Source organism: Mangifera indica, chromosome 20 (genome assembly GCF_011075055.1).
Source record: "Mangifera indica cultivar Alphonso chromosome 20, CATAS_Mindica_2.1, whole genome shotgun sequence".
Lineage (NCBI taxonomy): Eukaryota > Viridiplantae > Streptophyta > Magnoliopsida > Sapindales > Anacardiaceae > Mangifera > Mangifera indica.
Genome location: NC_058156.1, coordinates 8,907,376 through 8,926,659, shown reverse-complemented (window position 1 = coordinate 8,926,659; position 19,284 = coordinate 8,907,376). Strand labels below are relative to the sequence as shown.

General features: G+C 34.2%; 1 protein-coding gene and 1 long non-coding RNA gene across 2 annotated transcripts; one reads left to right on the top strand and one right to left on the bottom strand.

Moving 5' to 3' along the window:
* Nucleotides 1–1,519: 1,519 nt before the first annotated feature.
* LOC123204252 (pre-mRNA-splicing factor ATP-dependent RNA helicase DEAH1-like) lies at nucleotides 1,520–18,854 on the bottom strand. The gene is made up of 29 exons (XM_044620854.1): nucleotides 18,358–18,854; nucleotides 18,053–18,208; nucleotides 17,744–17,848; nucleotides 17,511–17,647; nucleotides 17,233–17,409; nucleotides 17,051–17,122; nucleotides 16,148–16,234; nucleotides 15,536–15,569; nucleotides 15,347–15,401; nucleotides 13,790–13,849; nucleotides 13,620–13,691; nucleotides 12,967–13,030; nucleotides 11,081–11,160; nucleotides 10,859–10,926; nucleotides 10,608–10,665; nucleotides 10,159–10,216; nucleotides 9,998–10,063; nucleotides 9,382–9,450; nucleotides 8,678–8,767; nucleotides 8,041–8,127; nucleotides 7,151–7,266; nucleotides 6,998–7,064; nucleotides 5,273–6,313; nucleotides 4,862–4,924; nucleotides 4,269–4,392; nucleotides 4,066–4,166; nucleotides 3,115–3,177; nucleotides 2,952–3,024; nucleotides 1,520–1,962 (listed from the first exon to the last, which is right to left on the bottom strand). Exons 3-29 carry the CDS (start codon nucleotides 17,841–17,843, stop codon nucleotides 1,919–1,921), a joined length of 3,126 nt encoding a protein of 1,041 aa, XP_044476789.1. The 5' UTR covers nucleotides 17,844–17,848; nucleotides 18,053–18,208; nucleotides 18,358–18,854; the 3' UTR covers nucleotides 1,520–1,918.
* Nucleotides 18,634–19,135, top strand: LOC123204253. The gene is made up of 2 exons (XR_006499486.1): nucleotides 18,634–18,772; nucleotides 18,853–19,135. It is a non-coding gene; the product is annotated as an uncharacterized LOC123204253 (long non-coding RNA).
* Nucleotides 19,136–19,284: the final 149 nt, after the last annotated feature.

Genomic DNA, 19,284 nt, shown 5'->3' with positions numbered 1-19,284 from the left:
TACATTTTTATTTTATTTAAAAAAGTTATATTGATTCATATCGATTATTATTTCGAAACACATTAAAATATGTATATATTATTTATATTATAAAATACAATCGTATCTTAAGATAACTATACTTTTAATTATTTTCAATATTGGTTGGGGGAAATTAGATATCATAAAAGTTGTTGCCTGGGATCAGAGCCAATGCAAACAGTTCAATTTATTTTCAAAAGACATTCACACGAGCAGTAAACCATTTCAAGTGAAGAAATTAAGAAGCATCATGAAACTGAAAATCACACAATTGGCTTCCTAATTCCATGGTTTAGGTAACACATCCAATCGCTCTTTTTCACCACCAACATATTGAACAAAAACTTAACGATGTAGCAAACGCTAATGAACACTTTGTTTGAAGGCCCGTTGAGTTTTAGCCTTTTCAGATAGATAAACAGTGTCAGGAGGAATTGGAATCAAATAAGAACTGACCGGGCAGGTTATGAGCTGCGTTTTTAGCATTTTTAGATAGATAAACAGTGTCAAGAGGATTTGGAATCAAACAGGAACCAACCGGATAGGTTCCGGACTGAGTTTTTAGCTTTTTTAGATAGATAAAGAGTATCGAGAGGGATTGGAATCAAACCGAAATCGACTGGATAGGTTCTGAATAGAAACTTAATTTGGTCGGTTTTGATTCTGATTCCAGTTCCTACTTTTTGAACAAGGTAGTAATTTGGTCACCCCTATTGTTCATAGTGTTGTATCATCTTTCCTATTGCTCACCCCTATCCGTTTTGCCTAATGCAGTGTTGCATCCCCCCTGATTTTCGGTCTAAATAAGGGTTAGTATACCAGTTCTGTTTTTGAGGGCGAAATGTTTTGGATGGTGCAGAGCTAAATGAGATTAGATCCATGGCTGAAAGATACAATGGCTATGGCATGAGAGATGTTTCATCTTATGTCATCAAACTCTACAATTAGAGTAAGATTCAAATCAAATTTGTTCAAACTCAAAAACAAAGTTTAAATGAACTTAACTTAAACAAACTCAAACTCGAATCTAAAATTTTAATAGTTTCAAACTCAAATTTATGTTTGAACTTTAAGAGTGTTCGTCTTACCAATCTCACAAATATAAAAAAATTTGATATAAATCAATTAAAATAATATCGTTTTAATTATTTTTTGCTCAACGATAATATCAAACCGAACTCAAAACTCAATTCAAACTCTAACTCAAACCAAGCTCAAGCTTAATTCCCCTAAAAAACCAAACTCGAACAATATTGAAACAAACTTAAGTTTAACTCGATTCAAATCCAACTGTAACCATACAAGAAATACAGATCTCATTCATTATTATACACAATTTTGAGTTCTTACTGGAAATTAATAACTAGTAATTTGCTGGTACAACCTACAAGAATAAAAGAGAGATGGTATTCAGAATTTCAAATTAAAAGGATGTAGAATCCTCCCATGTTTTAGAACATACCTTCAACAATAAATTTAAAAAAAAAAAATCAACCACTTTAGACTAAATATTATGAAAAGATGTTAATTTTTGTTAAATGTCTTGTAGAAAGAAATAAAGTGCATATGACCAAATCAACAAAACTGATTTCTATCTAGCAAGAGAGACCTTTCAAGCTTTGAATGAATACAAATGTATTTACAATTTGGTCCCCTCGTATACACTATTTCTAACATTGTCCCCCTTCCTACTCTGTAACCTCGACATCTCGAGAAAATTTTTCTGGGTTATACCTTAATACAGTAACGATTCTAATTGAAGCAGGGAATTTGAAAAGGTGGCGACTGTTTTCTGGATTTGTTTCTTCAGGCCCCAACCAGAAATAACTAGCGTTGAGCATTGATATACATAGCAGAAAAATTGTTGTGTCTATGCGACTATCTGTCTACCCGGTTGTTAGGATGCTCGTCCTGCTCCCTTCGGCATTTTATTCGACACCGCTGCCACATAGAAAGAAAATAAGTAACCCGTAGGATCATGTGATTGTTTATTATCAAAATGGACAAGACTTTGGATTGCTCACGCAAAAAATGATAACTCTACAAGAATCCATATATAATGAACAAAGATGAATGCCCATTGGAACATAAACGGATAGTTGTTCGAGCTAAGACTATCATATGACCAAAACTAAAACTATTGGACCACTGGCTTTTACTAAAGTAAAAATTTCTGGACAATAAACGGGCATTATCCAGATAATACTTTCACATCCTTCAAACATGAACATAGAAAATACCCTGAAACAATTATCCTCGCTTCTACAAAGAAAAGACAGTATATTTGATTAATTAATCTAATGAAAAATGATTTACCTACTACCAATATAGACTGATGAACCAGAGGTGTCTGCGAAACTCTAAAAGAACCGAACCATACTAATATTTAACATCAGAACCTACCCTAACAATCCAACCAGTCTGCGCATACAAGGGTAATTTTTTTATTATTTTAAGCTATTTACAAAGGCAGATATTTGATTCAGATTATTTGATCATAATGAAAATGGGAAGGAAGTTATATTCTAATTACTTGTAATAAAAACAAATTCAACACAATGGAGATATATAACTCTACAAGCTAAATTTCCATTTTTTAAAGATCTACCTACCATATAGAAAGAAATTTTCTATACATTGAAAATCTACCTACTATATACATATAAGATATTTGCCTGTCATATAAATTTCCTTCCAATAGAAAAACAAATCACAGAACATACTATAAGAAAATTTCTTTCAAGAGAAATAAGGAGTTTATTCCTTGAATTGAATATAGAGAACCCAATAATTCCATACACGCATGTCTCCTTAGAGAGTATATTATGGAAGATTGCAACTCTGGTTTGATTGCAGAGAGAATGCACCAATATTCGTTTAGACACACAAACACAGAGATACAGACAGAGAGGGAGAAAAGAGAAACATACGATCTTCAACATCCTTCATCTGGTAATAATGGGGGGCTATTTCAACCAACCAGTCTGGTTTTAGTTCAGTTACCTGCAATTGATCAATGATTGCAGATCATGTCAGGCAAAGAACCTTCTTTGGGGAACATGTATTAAAAATTTGCGAATGGTTGAAACTGACCTGTCTCATATATTCTTTGGTCGTCAGAACCAATTCATGGTATACAACCCATCTAGGCAGCACCTGAAATGAGCAAAAGAGAAAAATCTTAAGAACAATACAGAAACATAATAACTTCAAGAATTTCTAGGATGCATTAACCAACACTTTGTTTTCTACCAACTACTGCTGTTCAGATTTTTGTTTTCTCACCAACAAAAGATTAATGGAATTTAATTTTGTTTTATACTACTGGCAAAGGGAACCCACTGTAAAAGTTTGTAAATATATTTACATGCCACAGTTGATGTATCAAGGTGACGTAGTGTTGCATTGGTTAAGACACAGATGACTAAACTTAATAAAGTAACCAGTTATACGGGTCCTTGCAACCAGTAACCTGGGGCAGCACAAACCATTTATGGAAACGCCCATGTAAAACGTGCATCGGCATGTGGTGTATTCAACAATAGCATACTTATGGCCCATCTATGGAAAAAAAGAAAGTAAAAGGAGATTTTCACTCATCTTTCCTATTGCTTGCCTAATGCAGTGCAGTTAAGACATCGTACTATCGTAGTATCAAAAATACCCCATAGACTCCCTTTCCTTTGAAAAGCAACCTCTGAACTCCTCTACTTTGTATTTCAATAGTTGACTAAAGAAATTGTAATTTTACCCTCAATTTTTCAAGTGAATGAATAATAAAATTATAAGATTTACATGATCAAATAAATAAGGAAAACAAATTTTATTAAACAAGTAGGGGCAAAATTAGGAATTTTCATTGGCCGGGAGGGAACTTCAGGTCAACAAATAAGGAGAATCAAAGATAAAAATAATTTATATGAACCAAATTGTATATAATACCAATTTAATATATTTTTGTGGGGGAGGCCATATCGGAGCTCAACCCTGCATGAAATTATACTTATCAACTTAATGGAATTACAATGAAATCACTAAAGTCACCTGTGCCAACCCTGAGCTGGGATGTATGTGAACTCTTTGTGGATGTTTTACTGTCCAGTAAGATCCATTTTTCTGAAGCTTAGCAGAATGAGGAAAAAAACCTGAAAAAAATGAAATAGTAATAACAAGTTTTAAATCATACAATGTCCACAAGAATTATGACTTTTTACGGCATCAAAAGTAACAAGCAACTGCATTCTTACCAGATGTAATGGCTTTCTTTATAGAATCTAAATCACCAAGATTAGATGTTACTTCAATTTCAACCCTCTCTAGAAGGCCCTCCAGCTGGTCCCGGATATCTCTAGCACGTTTCATACTCCTCACCTAAAATATCCAAAACACAAACAAGAAGACATATTAACAAATGTTATGCACAAAAGAGCTGTGTAAACACTAAGTTTTATCTCATGTTAAAGTATACAAGGCTACAACACAGCAATTTATCAAGTGAGCATATGCAAAACCTCAACAGTTGGCAAATAAAGAAATGGTGTAATTATATGTGATTGTGTCTCTATGCAGAGGAAGAAAATTAAAAAGCAGTAAGTGAAATCTTATTGTTATTTTTCTATTATTTCTGATATATTTTGCTATGATACAATGCTAGCTAATATATAGAATTCTCCTAGATAGATAATTGCCAACTAGGATAAGCCTACATCAAAAACAAAATAGAAAGATAAGATAGATTCTAGCCTAGACAAGTAAACTAAAAATTACAAGGAAAAATGAAGTATGATTAGAACAAAATAACGAAAATAAAATAAAAACAATGTATAATATCATAATATACCTGAATATAATTCTCATAACACCACTGTGTGGAGTAATTACATTCCCTCCAAGAATTGTAAACCTAAATAAAGATAACAAACGGACATTAAAAAACTAGGCAAGATCTCAGGTAACACAATTGGGCTAATTAATAAATTCATATATTTATTCATGAAGCTATAACACCAAGGATGCAAACTCAGTTCAACAACTGTTACCACATTTAACTTCTTTCACAACTTTGTTAACACTAAAATACAGGTGTCATATATTTAACATTTATAGAAAAAAATATATCTGAAGAAAAATAAGGAGCAGCAATTAAATCAATAGTCTTCATCTAACATGTTGATGCATATGCAAGACAAGGATCAGATGGTAGGAAAAGAACGCTTATAAAGAAATATGAAAATAATAAACGGATACCAACCCTAAGCAATGCAATATGATCCCCAACATTCCCTAAGTGGAAGTTCATTCTTGCATTATCTGCATGAACTTGTTTGTCCTTCGGACGATAGAAGATTGAATTTCCAACAGAAAGCATAGCAGCAATAGTAATGATCTCGTCAGAACACTTGTACTTATCAGAAGCAACAATCATCTTAGACAACATAGGATCAAGAGGGAACTCTGCCATCCGCCTGCCAACTTTAGTTAACTCACCAAACTTGTTTAATGCACTAAGGGCAAAAAGTAATTCCAAGGACTTCAGTAATGCTTCCTCTGGTGGTGGGTCTATAAAATCAAAGTTTACCAAGTCATCAATTCCAAGACTTTTAAGAATTAGCACAACATTTGCAAGGTTAGTCCGTTGTATTTCTGGAACTGCATTATCATCCATATCCTTGTGATAATTGTAAAGAGTATACAATCGAAAACATTTTCCGGGACCCGTTCGTCCAGACCGACCTGCACGTTGCATGGCCGAAGCTTTAGAGATGGGATTCACTAGCAAAGACTCCATTCCAGTTCTTGGATTATAAGATTTCACCTTGGCAAAACCTGGATCAATAACATACTTAATTCCATCTATTGTCAATGAAGTTTCTGCAATATTTGTCGCAAGCACAACTTTTCGAGCCCCCTCAGGAGTTGGTTCAAATATTTTAGCTTGAAGCTCAGTAGGTAGATTTGCATAAATAGGGCAGATAATCAGTTCGGCTATTTTTGTTCCCAGGCCTCTCGTCCTGTGTTTCAATATTTCTTCCATTGTTTCAATTTCTTCCTGACCAGTCAAAAAAACCAAAATATCTCCAGGAGGCTGTGTCACATGGACCTGTAGCACTGTGACAATTGCAGCATCAATATAATCAGCTTCTGGTGCTTTCGTATAATGAATTTCAACAGGATACCGCCTCCCAGGAATTTTGAAAATTGGAGCAGAGCCAAAATAATCACTGAATTTCTCTGCATCAAGCGTTGCACTTGAGATAAGCAATTTGAGATCTGATCGGAACTTAATTAAATCCTATCACATGACAAAAACAGTCAGATAATTAGTAAGAGGATGCATTTTTCAGATAAAAGCCTTTTCCAATTCTTTCATGCATCCATCATGCTGAAAATCTGTTGAGCTTTATATAAGTAATAATTTTAAGTGACAATCTTTTATGAGAAAATCTCTTTTCGATACCTCTCAGAAACAGATGTTTAATTTGTTCTTCAAGATATGATATAGATCAATATGAATATCAGATCTATTTCCACTTGTATGAAATATATATCTTCAAACAAACAATTTGGAGAATATGTTCAAAAGAGAAGACACCATTTATATCTTTGCTTCTTCACAACGGTAAATTAAAATTAACGCAAGTATGACACTATCATGGGAATAAATTTATAAGAATAAAAAGCTCACCACCTTCATTAATCATAAGCATTATATACTAAAAATAATTTTGCACCACAAAATTCTTCTTTTTTCATTTATTCTTTTTTTAATTTCACTTCTCATCTTCAGGAGCCTCCATCAATTTTTTAGTTTTTGCATGTTTAGATCTGATTTCAAGACAATATTAAAATTAAGGACCACTGAATTGAAATACAAGAATAGCTTTGGTCAAGCTAGAGAGAGGAGAGAGCAAAAACCATAGATCAATTGGAGCAACTCAACCGATTAATACACATAAATTGAGGAATTTCTACTTGCCTTTAGTAATCCAAATAAAATGTCAGTTGACAGAGTTCTTTCATGAGCCTCATCCACCATTAACACACTGGAAAATTAAATGTGCATGACCAGTAAGCCAAGGCAATTCAATACAGAATTAAAAATGAAGTTAGTTGTAAAAAAATGGCTAACCTGTAGCTTTCTAGGTTTGGCTCACTGAGAATCTCACGTAATAGCATTCCATCAGTCATGTATTTCAGAACAGTCTTCTCTGATGTACAATCTTCAAAGCGAATTGAATATCCCACCTATAAACAAACTTCAAACATTTACTAACCCTTTTTTCACAAACAATTAATGATTCGTTATCAAGCTAAAAAAATTGCATAGCCACAATAATATGATCAGTTGATTTTTTTTTTCTTCTTCATTATGAAAAAAATAATGTAAAAGCACTCATAGAATCAGAATGAATGTAAATTTACAAAGCAAACAGTTGATAGCTCATAGATGTTTGGGGCATTCAACAAGGAATTAAACTCTTCAAATGTGCCATGTATAGAAGACGGGAGAATTATCTAAAACCCTGAAGCCCTTAAATCAAAAGAGGGCAGGTGATCATCTAGGTAGGCAGCTAAAATTCAGCATATTGGATGCAGCCAAACCACATAACCAAAGGACAAATAGTTTATTGTGTCATAAACTGAATGGATGAATGCATGTAAAAAATCAACTCAACAAATGCTCAATAAATAAAGATGACGTGTCCATGAATGAGTAGTTCTACATCAATCTGTATACATTAGTTTGTACACATAGCACCACTCTATTTGCCAATCTAAATGAACCAAGAAGCCACTGACATGTTCCAGCATCTTGGCAACTACAATCAGTAGAGTGAAACTAAATTCATTGCATGGCAGTGGGGGAATGGGGATTGGTGGAGGTGAAGATGGGACATAGACCACTGAATAATAGATAGTATCCACTACATTCTTGTAAGCTGATGATTGATTAAATAACCAAGCATGAAAAATTTGTTACCAAACAGTATCAAACAACATCATATTAAAGATACATGCCTCATGCCCAAGTTTGACGCCCATTTCCTGAGAAACTCGAGCAGCAACACTCATAGCAGCAACTCGTCGTGGCTGTGTACAACCAACCTGCGTATAAATAATCAACGTTGAGATAATTCCTCAATGACCTCCATATACTTACCAAAACTACCAAACATGGTTCTGCTAGATCATTAGGACTATATTTGAACAAGAAGTGATGCAAACTTTGTTGCCTTATATGGAGAACCATGAAGGTGAGAACTCGGAACAAAATAACAGGAAAAAAAACATGAAATTTTGATCAAGCAGAACATTCTAAAAGAAGTAGCCACTGCCTCATTACACTGAAAAGTTGATTAGACCAGACATCAAACCTATTCCAGGATCACAAGACTCACATCCCTAAAAAGTTCCAAATATAATGTTAGTCAATTATCTACACCAATCAAATTCATAAATCACATTTTTATTCATTATAAAACTAGTCTATGAGTAAAATATATACATTGCAAGTAAAGAAGCGGGCAAAATGAATATTCCAACACTTTCAACAACAGCCATTACATCATAAGGTAAATCCACATAACAAACAACTCAGTCAAGTATACCCATCACCGTCCATTCACAACAAAAACATTAGGAACAAAGTCTATACCTTTCCCTGCTTGGTGTAACCAGCTTCGTGAAGATACTGCGGTATCTGTGTAGTCTTCCCAGAACCTGTTTCTCCGACTATAACAATGACCTAAAATTGAATGAGTTAGGATTATTATATCTTGCAAATTGGAAACAAAAATGAAAATGTACATAGTTACATGGTTAGATTGCTCTGAGTAAAGCAGGCAGTGGTGCATTGATTCCAATATAGTGACGCATGAGTGTCTAAAAGTCAGAAACTTAACCCAAACAAACAAGGACATAGCTAAAACATCAAGCTATGCATAAATATAAGAGAACATATCTACAAAATTATATTACTGAAGCCTTATTTGATTATCTGCCCCCGATGATTACTTAAGCTCAAGAAAACAGCATACCAATAGCATATTAACAGCACACCAATAGCATATTAACAGCATACCAATAGCATATTGGACAACAATTTCATATGTTTCTCTTAACCTTTTGCTTCTCCTGCTGCAGCCAATTGGACAAGAAAACTGGAAACTCTATGAGGCATCTAATAGAACCTCATACATGACCTGTTTTGTCTATTCAGGTCATAGAGTAATTTGAGTAGTCTAACTTATAGAGCAAACAATAAATAAAATTCATGGGCCCATGATAATTCAGCAGCAAACATTGATAAGCATTCCTTGGTCAAACATGCATAAAATCTACAATTAAGAAATCAACAACCTGATATTCTTGAGCAGCTTGGAGCAGCTCATCCCGATAAGGGTAGATGGGTAAGGTTTTCCTCTCCTCCTGAATGGGCAAAAAGGTAAACAGTAAATAAGACGTAGAGCCAGCTTCATCAATTACATTATAAATTTAAGCTAGGATAAAATCAATTAATATGCAACTAGGCGTCAAATAATTTCCTCCATCTATAGTTCATTATTCACTATATAAGGATATACCAGAAGAAATAGAAATTCACTATATGCAACAAACAAAATTTTTTTATAGAGTATATTTCATAATGAAGCAATAAATGATTTTCAGAACCTTTACAACAATATTTGACTCCTGAAAGCACTAGCATTTGAAATCTAACTTTCTCACACGCATTTTTTTGCTCGATTGGTCCACATGGTTTCTAAGGTGACTAGCGACATCCAACAAAATCTAACATCTCCAGACTTTCACACATTTATTTGCCTTCTTTTAATCTTATATTATATGATTTCAGGTCTTCTTCTTCATACTATATGCTGTCCACGCATGCAAGAAGCTTCTACAAGGCACTTATGCGAAAATTGAAAGAAATTAAACAGAAAATATAGAAGGAAATTACAAGCAGGGAGCAGACCTGAAGCATCTCAGAGGCTGATTTTTCCTTCGGCTTATCCTGCAACTCATTCAGCTGCTCATCAAACTGCAGAAAAGTAAGCAGAAACCAATAAAATATTCACCATGTAACCATAATAACCAGAAAAATCACTCTACAAGAAATGAAGATAATGCATTTACATTATCGCCATCCATCACAGATGCCTTGACAAAGTCAATCTGGTCCTCAAAAACGTATCTGAAAACAGAAAACATTTTAAAGGAATCATTATGCGGACGAAAAAAACAATGAGATCTAGTATCTTGTTTTGTTTTGAAAGGAAAGGAAAATAACTTAACATTGATCAGTCAAATGATGAATTCTAATTATTTGATTTTGTTTCTCAAAAAAAAAAAAAAAGCAATAAGCTATTATCAGGCATTTATTGAAAAGAAACAGTACAATTTATATTGCTATATCATATAAAATAAAATATAAGAAAATGTTCCAATCATCTTTCTAATTTCAAGGAAACAGGGGAAAAGTATCTGCAAACCAAACTGCTAAAAGAATAAATGGACAAACAAATGAAAATGGTGTCTTGGGTAATACAAAAGTATAATGAGTGTCATCAGACATCTAAACTTACTGATAGTCGTCGGATATTTGCTTCTTATTTTTTGAGCCATATTTCATTTCTGCCTTTCCTGGAATAGAAATGAATTGAAACTTAATGTCAAAGCCCAACAACTATCATACCACATAATGAACATAAAACTACCATACAATCTAGCCACCAAAACTCATCTTAACCCCTGTGCTACCCCAAAATCCCCAACCAAAAGTAAAACAAAGTAAAAGAAAAAGCTAACATTATGATAAAGGTGTCATGAGATTTACCCATTTGATGCTCCTCCCATGCTTCTTGCTCTGCAAAAGGGTTCATTTTGTCCCCGGTATTATCCTGGCTGTAAGAATATGAAAATTGAGTTTAACAGTAGACAAAGTTATGCTTCCAAAATATGAAACTAAAAGATAATTAAAGAAAATCTGATTTAAGTGCTTTCAGAGCAACAATTCCAGTGATTGCTACTCTGTCACACACTACATATTCCAACTGACCTATAACGCTGCAGACTCACTGCAAATCGCTTTTCTTGATTGACACGGCCATCCTGATCATAAGCTTCTGGCATTTGGTACTGCACTCCCAACGACAGTGAGTTTTTCATACAGTTAGTAAGGAATCAACTAACAGATTGCAGCATATAATAGATATTGACTAATAATTGAAATTAAAAATAAGTAGAAGATAAGTTAAAAGATAATTATCCCATAAGAATAATAGAATAAGTATTGATTACACTTAGGATTAACACTATTGCAACACAAGTTCTTACCGATTATTTTAATGCAGCCCCAATAGACTTTAAAGAAAAGTACTGTTTTCACTTGATAAAGAATGAAACATTTTTCTTACTAGAAATAAGAAATGCAACACTGTTACAAACATTGTCATTTGAATGCACAACACTTGTGCATTCACAGTGCCACAAATCAGGCTCTACTATGTCCTCATACAATGCACACGAACACAGAGGAAAGACTAAACAGTTACCACAAAATATGAATAGAATTCTACTCTAGCCAAAATATGCTGTAGTGTATGTTGAAGCAATTTCAAATTGGCTACTAAAAGTTGTGCAATCAATAAGCACTCTTGAGTATGTATTAATATGAAAAGTTGAATTTACACGAGCAGCAGATAAAGTATGGAGGAAATTCCAACTTAAAAAAATGGGAACTTTTTTGCTTTTAATATAAAACCAGGAAATGTTTAATATTAGAGAAAATGGAGGTTACAACAGCGGACAAGATGTCCACTAATATAACAACCACCTCTACTGATATAGGAACAAAAGGCTACAGAAAAGTTAGCAGTATAATCTGTGAATTATTAACAAGAAAAAAAAAAAAGATAAATCATACAGCAAGGAATTTATTGAATAGATTGAAATATAAACAATGAACAAAAACAGAAGAATCAAAGGAGTACCAGTCATCACAAATTGTTTTCAGATGATAGGGAGACACTTATCTTTAGCTTATAGATAGATTTTATTATAAAAAAGGGGTAGTTAGGGTTATCAAAGGAAGGGGGGAGAAAAAATTAGGGTTTTGGGCAGTAGTTGTTGTGGGCAACCTTAGGGCTGATTGTGGAAGGTCTCTAGTGCCTCAAGTGGCAGAAAATGGGAGGCCTAAACTTCTCAAGCTGTCCGGTTTATCCATGTAAATACCCCTCCAATAGATAAAATGTTTTCTTTTGTTAAATTGTTGGTTGTGGGCTGTTCTGGATGAAATGACACTTTATTGATATAAATCCACCCACAACCACAATTGAGTGAACATCCAACTTGTAAAAACACACCATTTCCAGAAACATTCTATTAAATAGTAACATTAGACTGTACTACCACAACTACATACTATCACTTCATCACCAAAAATGTTTAAAAGGAGAAAAAGTGAAAAGATACAAAAGTGAACCACCCAACCACAATGAAGAAAATAATACTGAGAGAAAACCACTAACACAAAGACAGCCAGAACAAACATCATCTTCTTTATGGCACCCATTGTTTTTATTTTTTAATTTTTTTTATAATCAAAACATCCCCCAACCTTGCATTGTGAAGCTGAGTTTGAAACTAGTACCCTTGCCAAACCCAATAAGAGATTGTAACCAGATACGATGGCCTTTGGCCATGTAGGTTCTCATAGGCAACTTGAAACCCAAACTTCATGGGAACAAACCATGGCCTAGCCAATTGGTCAAGCCCTCATGGGTCTCATTATAGCACCCATTGAACTATAAATATGGTAATTAGATTCGAGCATGCAACAGGCCAACAGTTATTCTTCTAGTTAACTACAAAAGCAGCCTTATGACAGAAATAAATATCAGAAACCACTAATTAAATAAACCTACTCATCGATTTCTTAGTTACCTCACCCATAGTTTCAACCTCTTCTGTCCGCTTCTTAACAAGCTCATATATTTCTTTCTTGTACCTGCCCGAAATCCACAAAATTGTAATTATCACTTCATATGTCATTACTACAGCAGGGAAAATACCAACCCAATAATAAATAACTAGAACCAGGAATACTTACTCAATTCATAATGTAATTTATGAACTTAACCATTTGTTCATATGAAATATTCAAAGCTAAAAAATCAAAAATCTATGCAGAGACAAACAAGAGGATGTTCAGGAAACAATAAAACCATTCTCAACTGATCTCAAGAAATTGCAAAACTAAAAATGTATAAACACAAATATACTATAGAGATAAATTATAATAATAGGTAAAAGAAACATTAACTCAAAACTACAAAATAGAAATTTTAGCAAAAATGAATTATCAAGTTCCAATCAATAGTTTTCTTATGTGAGTTTTTATCTCTTTATCTAGAAGAGCGAATGTAGCACCACCTCAAAGAAGCAGATATAAACTCTACAAGAGGTGACATTACTTACGAATTAACAGAAGCTTCTAATGTCAGTTTTATAAAAAACAATTTTGGGAGTTAAGAAATACTTTATAACAGAAAGGGATAGTGACTTCATATCCATAGTCAAGAACAACCAATAATTACCTAATTTCACGATATTCTGCATCCGTAAGCTTCACATTTTCAAATAGATATTGTTCATCTTCTATATCATCTCTGTAATACAATTTACAATAAATAAGGATTAAAGAAGGCAAGAAACAAAAATAAAATCAGCAATTTAACCACAAAATTCAGATTTAAATCCATAATACTTGATTTCTTCCAGCTTCTTTTGCTCCCTTTTCTTTAGATATTCCTGCCTTGAAACTTTCCTGAATCAGAATCAATTCATGAAAGAGAATTAGTACTCCATCGTGTATCATAGGAACAGTGACAAGAAAAACTAAAAGTTCTCAAATAGATTAGGCAAAAGCAATAATGGGACTACAGATAACATAGCAAGACTTTCCTCTTGATTTTCCCCCTGAAATACAGAACCTAGAATGCAAGCCTCATAAAAGACATTGATACCAGAAATCTTATTTAAGTGTTTGTTGATAAAGGTCGCAATGGTCTCAAAATAGATCCATGTCTAGGAAGGAATAACAGACACAAAGCAATCAACTGCAGGATGGAGGTTACATCCTGAAGCAATCTTAAATCAGGAAACTGGATTTTGCCTTGAGAAGCTCAAACCATCGATTTTGATAAAATATAGGTTAACCTTGTTCTAGTTTTCTTGAAATGTTCAAGCACTCCCATGTATAACCAATAATTGATTCACCACTGTCACTTAACGTAAAAACCCTCCTCCAACATTGGTAGAAAGAGCCCCACTAGTGAGCATAAAATGCCTCCATTTACATCAACAAAATATTTGGTTAATTGAGATTATGACAAGACTGTCCTAAAGTCTATTTTCAGAAAGATAATTTGCTATATCAATGGAGTCAAGAGATATTTATTCCTCATTAAACCAGAAGCAAGCAAATTAAGAATTAGAGATAGTAAACCGCCAGTCCATGGATTTGGTTCAATTATAAGAAACTATTAAAAATAGCAATTAACTTTACTCAAGCTATGGGTTCCATCAATCTAATTTTTATAATAATAAACCATAAAATCAAATGGTTCAAATTCCTAAGTTCCCTCATCATCCCCCCAGAACTTTTTCTCCAAGGATAGAAGTCAAATTCATTATCATTAAGAAGAAGTTTTTCCTTGTAGTATCTAATGCCATCAAGTCAACACAGTCATATATGAAAGCAACCTCAAATACAGCTTTGGCCACCATTATCCTTTCTTACAAGCAAAAGAGCATGAGAAACTCCCATGGAAACAAAACCAGATCAGAGAAGACTTTCAAGCATTAGCTTAGGCTACTTTAGGGTTGGATTTAAATCGAGCTTGTTCAAACTTGACCTCGAGAGTTAATGTGTTTTGCTCGCCAAGCTCGCGAGCCTGAAAAATTTCAATATGAATTGACTAAATGACTTTTTTTTTTTACCAATACACATTAAAACAGTGTCATTTTAGTCATTTTTTACTCGTCTACAATATTCTCAAGCGAGTTGAGCTCGAACAGCTTTGAAACAAGCTACATAAGCTCAAGCTGCTCAGCTTGAATCCAACCCTAGGCTACTTTATTTTTGGTGGTTCTACTTCTACCACTTTCTTGATGATGCAATTCAGTCTAGTTGCCTAAAATAAGCTGGCAGCACCACAAGAATACCACATGCACACAATGCCCAAGAAAATTGGGGTGTACACAGGTAGAGAGAGTACACAGGTAGAGAGAGTAAACTAACTAATAATACACATGTGCTAACCTTAAATATTCCATTTGATCTTTCTCCAAAGCATTTGATCTTTGTATTGCCTCTTCTGTTACACAAAAATAAGATGTATCAACATACAATCACATCACAAGTATAAATTTAATCCATTAATAGTGAATGAGTTCACTTCATATAAATGGCATGTGGAGAAATGAATGAAGAACTCTTAAAGCATTATACCTTCCTCCTTCTGGCTTAACTTTGGCTCAGTTAACTGTTAAAAAAAAAAAGACAATACAGAAATGAACATCAGAAAACAGAAATAAAAAGAAAGCATGCAGTGAAGATATAAAGTGAATCCGAGAATATCTACATCTTTGACTAATTCATCATGCATAATAAGAAACCATATGTCAAGAAATCAAGCTATAACACAGGTGGCATTCACACTTATCAATGCCCTCTTGTGAGGATCGCTCAAATTGAATAGTTGGCCATCAATCATGAAGCAAGTGCAAGCATTTGACTAGATTGCTCAAATTATACAATAGCATCCATATAAACACTATGGAATAACTAGTTAATAAGCTTCAAGATTGTTACAGAGTCATCAAGATAATTATTATTAGAACATTGTCCTAAAAAGTACTTTTCAGGTTTCATAGATTATTAAGTTCCCATCAAATACAGTCACTTATGCACACATGCAATAAAAATGTCACATAGATGAATATGCATGGCTTGCTAAAAGCAGGGTGGTTTAAAAAGAAGGCTCAACATAAGAAAAGGAGAACAGTCCCGGCATATCTTAGCATTAAAAGTCTAACGGGGATAAAACGACAACTATTGTACCTTCCTTGTTGACACAGCATCACGTTCTCTTATATGTTGCTCTAATTGTTGCCTTTCTCTTTGATCACGCAATCTCTCTTCCTCCGACTGCAACCAAAATATACAAGCAAAAATAAAAGTTGAAGGAGAGAAAACAAGTAAGATGGATGGTATAAAGAACTGAAACATAAAGCACTCCTCTAAAGAACCAAACGATAAGTAAAATGTCTACCGATTGAGGAAAAAAGAAAGACATAAAGTTGATGGACTTCAGTAAAGCACAAATGATTAATAATGTTGTCCAAATTACTATGCAAGCAAACACAAAAGACAAGACATACCAACCAACCAACAGAGCAGCCTAAGGTTTCACCTTGGATATAGCAATGCAGGAAAATAAACAATACTAAGGCTGAAAATGCTATCTAATAACATCAAATAATAACAATAACAACTGAATTCATAGAATTTGACATTTATGTCAATTACCAAATTATCTCCTCAAACCAAAAGTCCCTTTTTTTTTTTTGGGGGGGGGGGGGGGGGGGGGGGGGGGGGGGGGGTTTGTTTCTTGGTAGGAAATAGTGAAAGATCTGTAGCGAAAGCAAACAAGTGGATTAAGTATCCACTGAAGAGTCCAGAAACCCCAAGAGAAGAGAAAGGTGACAAAAACTATAGAAATTAAAAAAAAAAAAAATCAGTATTGTCCATGTTAAAATAAATATAAGTGAACTAGAGCTATAAAGTGAAAACAACCCTTAAAAATGGATAAAAATTAAAGAGTGAATTAGCGCAAGACCCCTTTTTCAGTTGAGATGAATGAAGAACAAATAAACCACAAGCAGAGACTCTAACTCAAGTGCCGAAAGAAGCAAAGAATGAGTTGCAATAAAATCATGTGCATTTTTTAAAGTATTAACATACATCAGAATCATCATCTTCATCCTTTGAAGTCCGTTTTTTAACCTGTCTCTTTTCTTCCACATGTGCAATCCCCTGAATCATTGAAATTCAAGAAATAATAATAATGCCACAAGTAAAAGTTTGAACAAAACTTACAAAAAGAATTAAAAAATAAATTGTTTGTCATAAGAGTATGAACATGCCTCATCTCTGTCATCTTCTTCACTTCCAGTTCTCTTTCTAAATTTTTTCTTATGTGAACCAACTTTTTTGGACTCATCAACATTTACAGTAGCGACATCATCATCTGCATCCAAAATCGTGTAACTCTTCTGTTTCCGTGCCAGCAGCGCAGCTTCCCTTTCCTGTTTCTGATATAGCTGATATAACAGCAAGAAATAGAATAACAAGCAATCTTAGGTTGTTATGGAAAAGGAAGAAAATCTACAAAATTCAAAATGAAAACACAACCACAACCCACATTTAAACCAGAGGCTCTACGTGGAACTTTACGGAAGACTTCTCGAGCAAATCTTTGGGTGGTATCCCCTGATTTAGGAAAATCACATTCCTCCTCTAGCTTGGCTTGAAAATCATCAGGCGAAGTAGCCTGCTTAGCTGGAGAATGAGCAACATTATTAGTAAACACATCTTTTCATAATGATTCTTCGAAAGCCAAATTAAGTGGGAAAACAGGAAGTTTTGTTATCTGACCTAATCCGATGATGTATTGAACTATGGTGGGCTGAGAATATCCTAACAGCGACATCAGCTCATCAGATATCCACGTCTTTAAAGCATGATCACTCCCCATTTTCACTGCACTAGGTAAGCAACAAAAAACCCAAAACAAACCAATACTATAAAATTTCACAAAGGAGTCTGATATATATGGAAGCACTTGCAAACTGTTGCTTAACCTAGCAATAAGATATATTAGAGTGGACTATTGGAATATATTTGAGCGGTAAAAGATAAATTAGCAAACCCTAATTATTAAACTTGGAAACGCAAAACACTTACCGTAAAATTTAGTCAAAACTTCCACTCTAGTGCTTGTGCTTCGATTGTCGGATGGCGGAAAGGAGCCGGAGTTGTTTCGTCTCGACCGCTAGAAAGCAAGCGTGGAGTAAAGACAGAACACGACGGCCTGTAATAAAGGAGGTGGAGTATGGAGGCCTGAAGGACGTCAGAAAATAATTCAGGATGGTTGTTTGACAGGTGAAATTTTGTGAAAATACTAAAATACCCCAAACAAAAAATTAAAATAAAAAAGAAAATTTAATAAATGTAAACTAAAATAAGAAGAAACGCAAAAATCATCTCACCTCAGCAACCCAGCAACAAACTATCTCCTTCAGATTTATAATTCAGACGAAACCCAAGAAAATTTTATAGATGAGGATCTCAACCTGACAAGAAGATGAAGAAAAGCGTCAAAACGCTACAAAAATGCGAAAATTCCAAAACCCTAGGGCAAAAACGCAGAGTATCTTTTGATAGTTAGATGCATCACTCTCTTTATACTCAAACCACAAGCCCAGCTTGATCGTTTCCCAGTTCTGTTTCAAGGAACAAGCACCCTTCTAAGCCAACCCTCACAAGTCATGTCCTGCACAAGCTGCCGTTCGAAGTCTTTAACCCACGATGAGCATATCTCGTGCGGCACGGTCCAGTCATTTGACAATTTTGACCCCCAAACCTACCTACGGCCGCGACGGCCCCATCGGAAGTTACATTCAGGTGGGTTCTTCAGGTACTGGCTCTGTCCTAAACTTTAAATCCACTGCAGTTTATGAATAAGGTGCTGTATGCCAGAGCAGGTGCAAAGAGTATAATGGACAGGACTTTTCAAAATTATCCCTGGCAAGTTAGAGTCGAGGTGGATAGCGTTGAGGTAGAGGTCCCTGAGGTGGGTATTGAGTGGATTTAAATGTAATGCTATTGACTTTTTCTTAACTTTCAACAAAAAAATTCATGGTTACAGTTACGGAACTATTTGTTCTGTTTAGTTAATAGATTATTATGGGCATCAAAGAATGTGTAAATTTTGTCTGTGCTAAATTTCTCGAGTTTGACATCTGAAAAAGAAGTATTGGTATCAAAGTGACATTGTTGTGCATTGCTTATAGTTGAATTAGACATGGATTATACCAAAATGGATTAATAGTTTCAAACTTAAAACCATCTTTGAGCTTTAAGAGTGTTTGTCTCATCAATATAGTAAATCTAGAAAAATTTGATATGAATTAAAT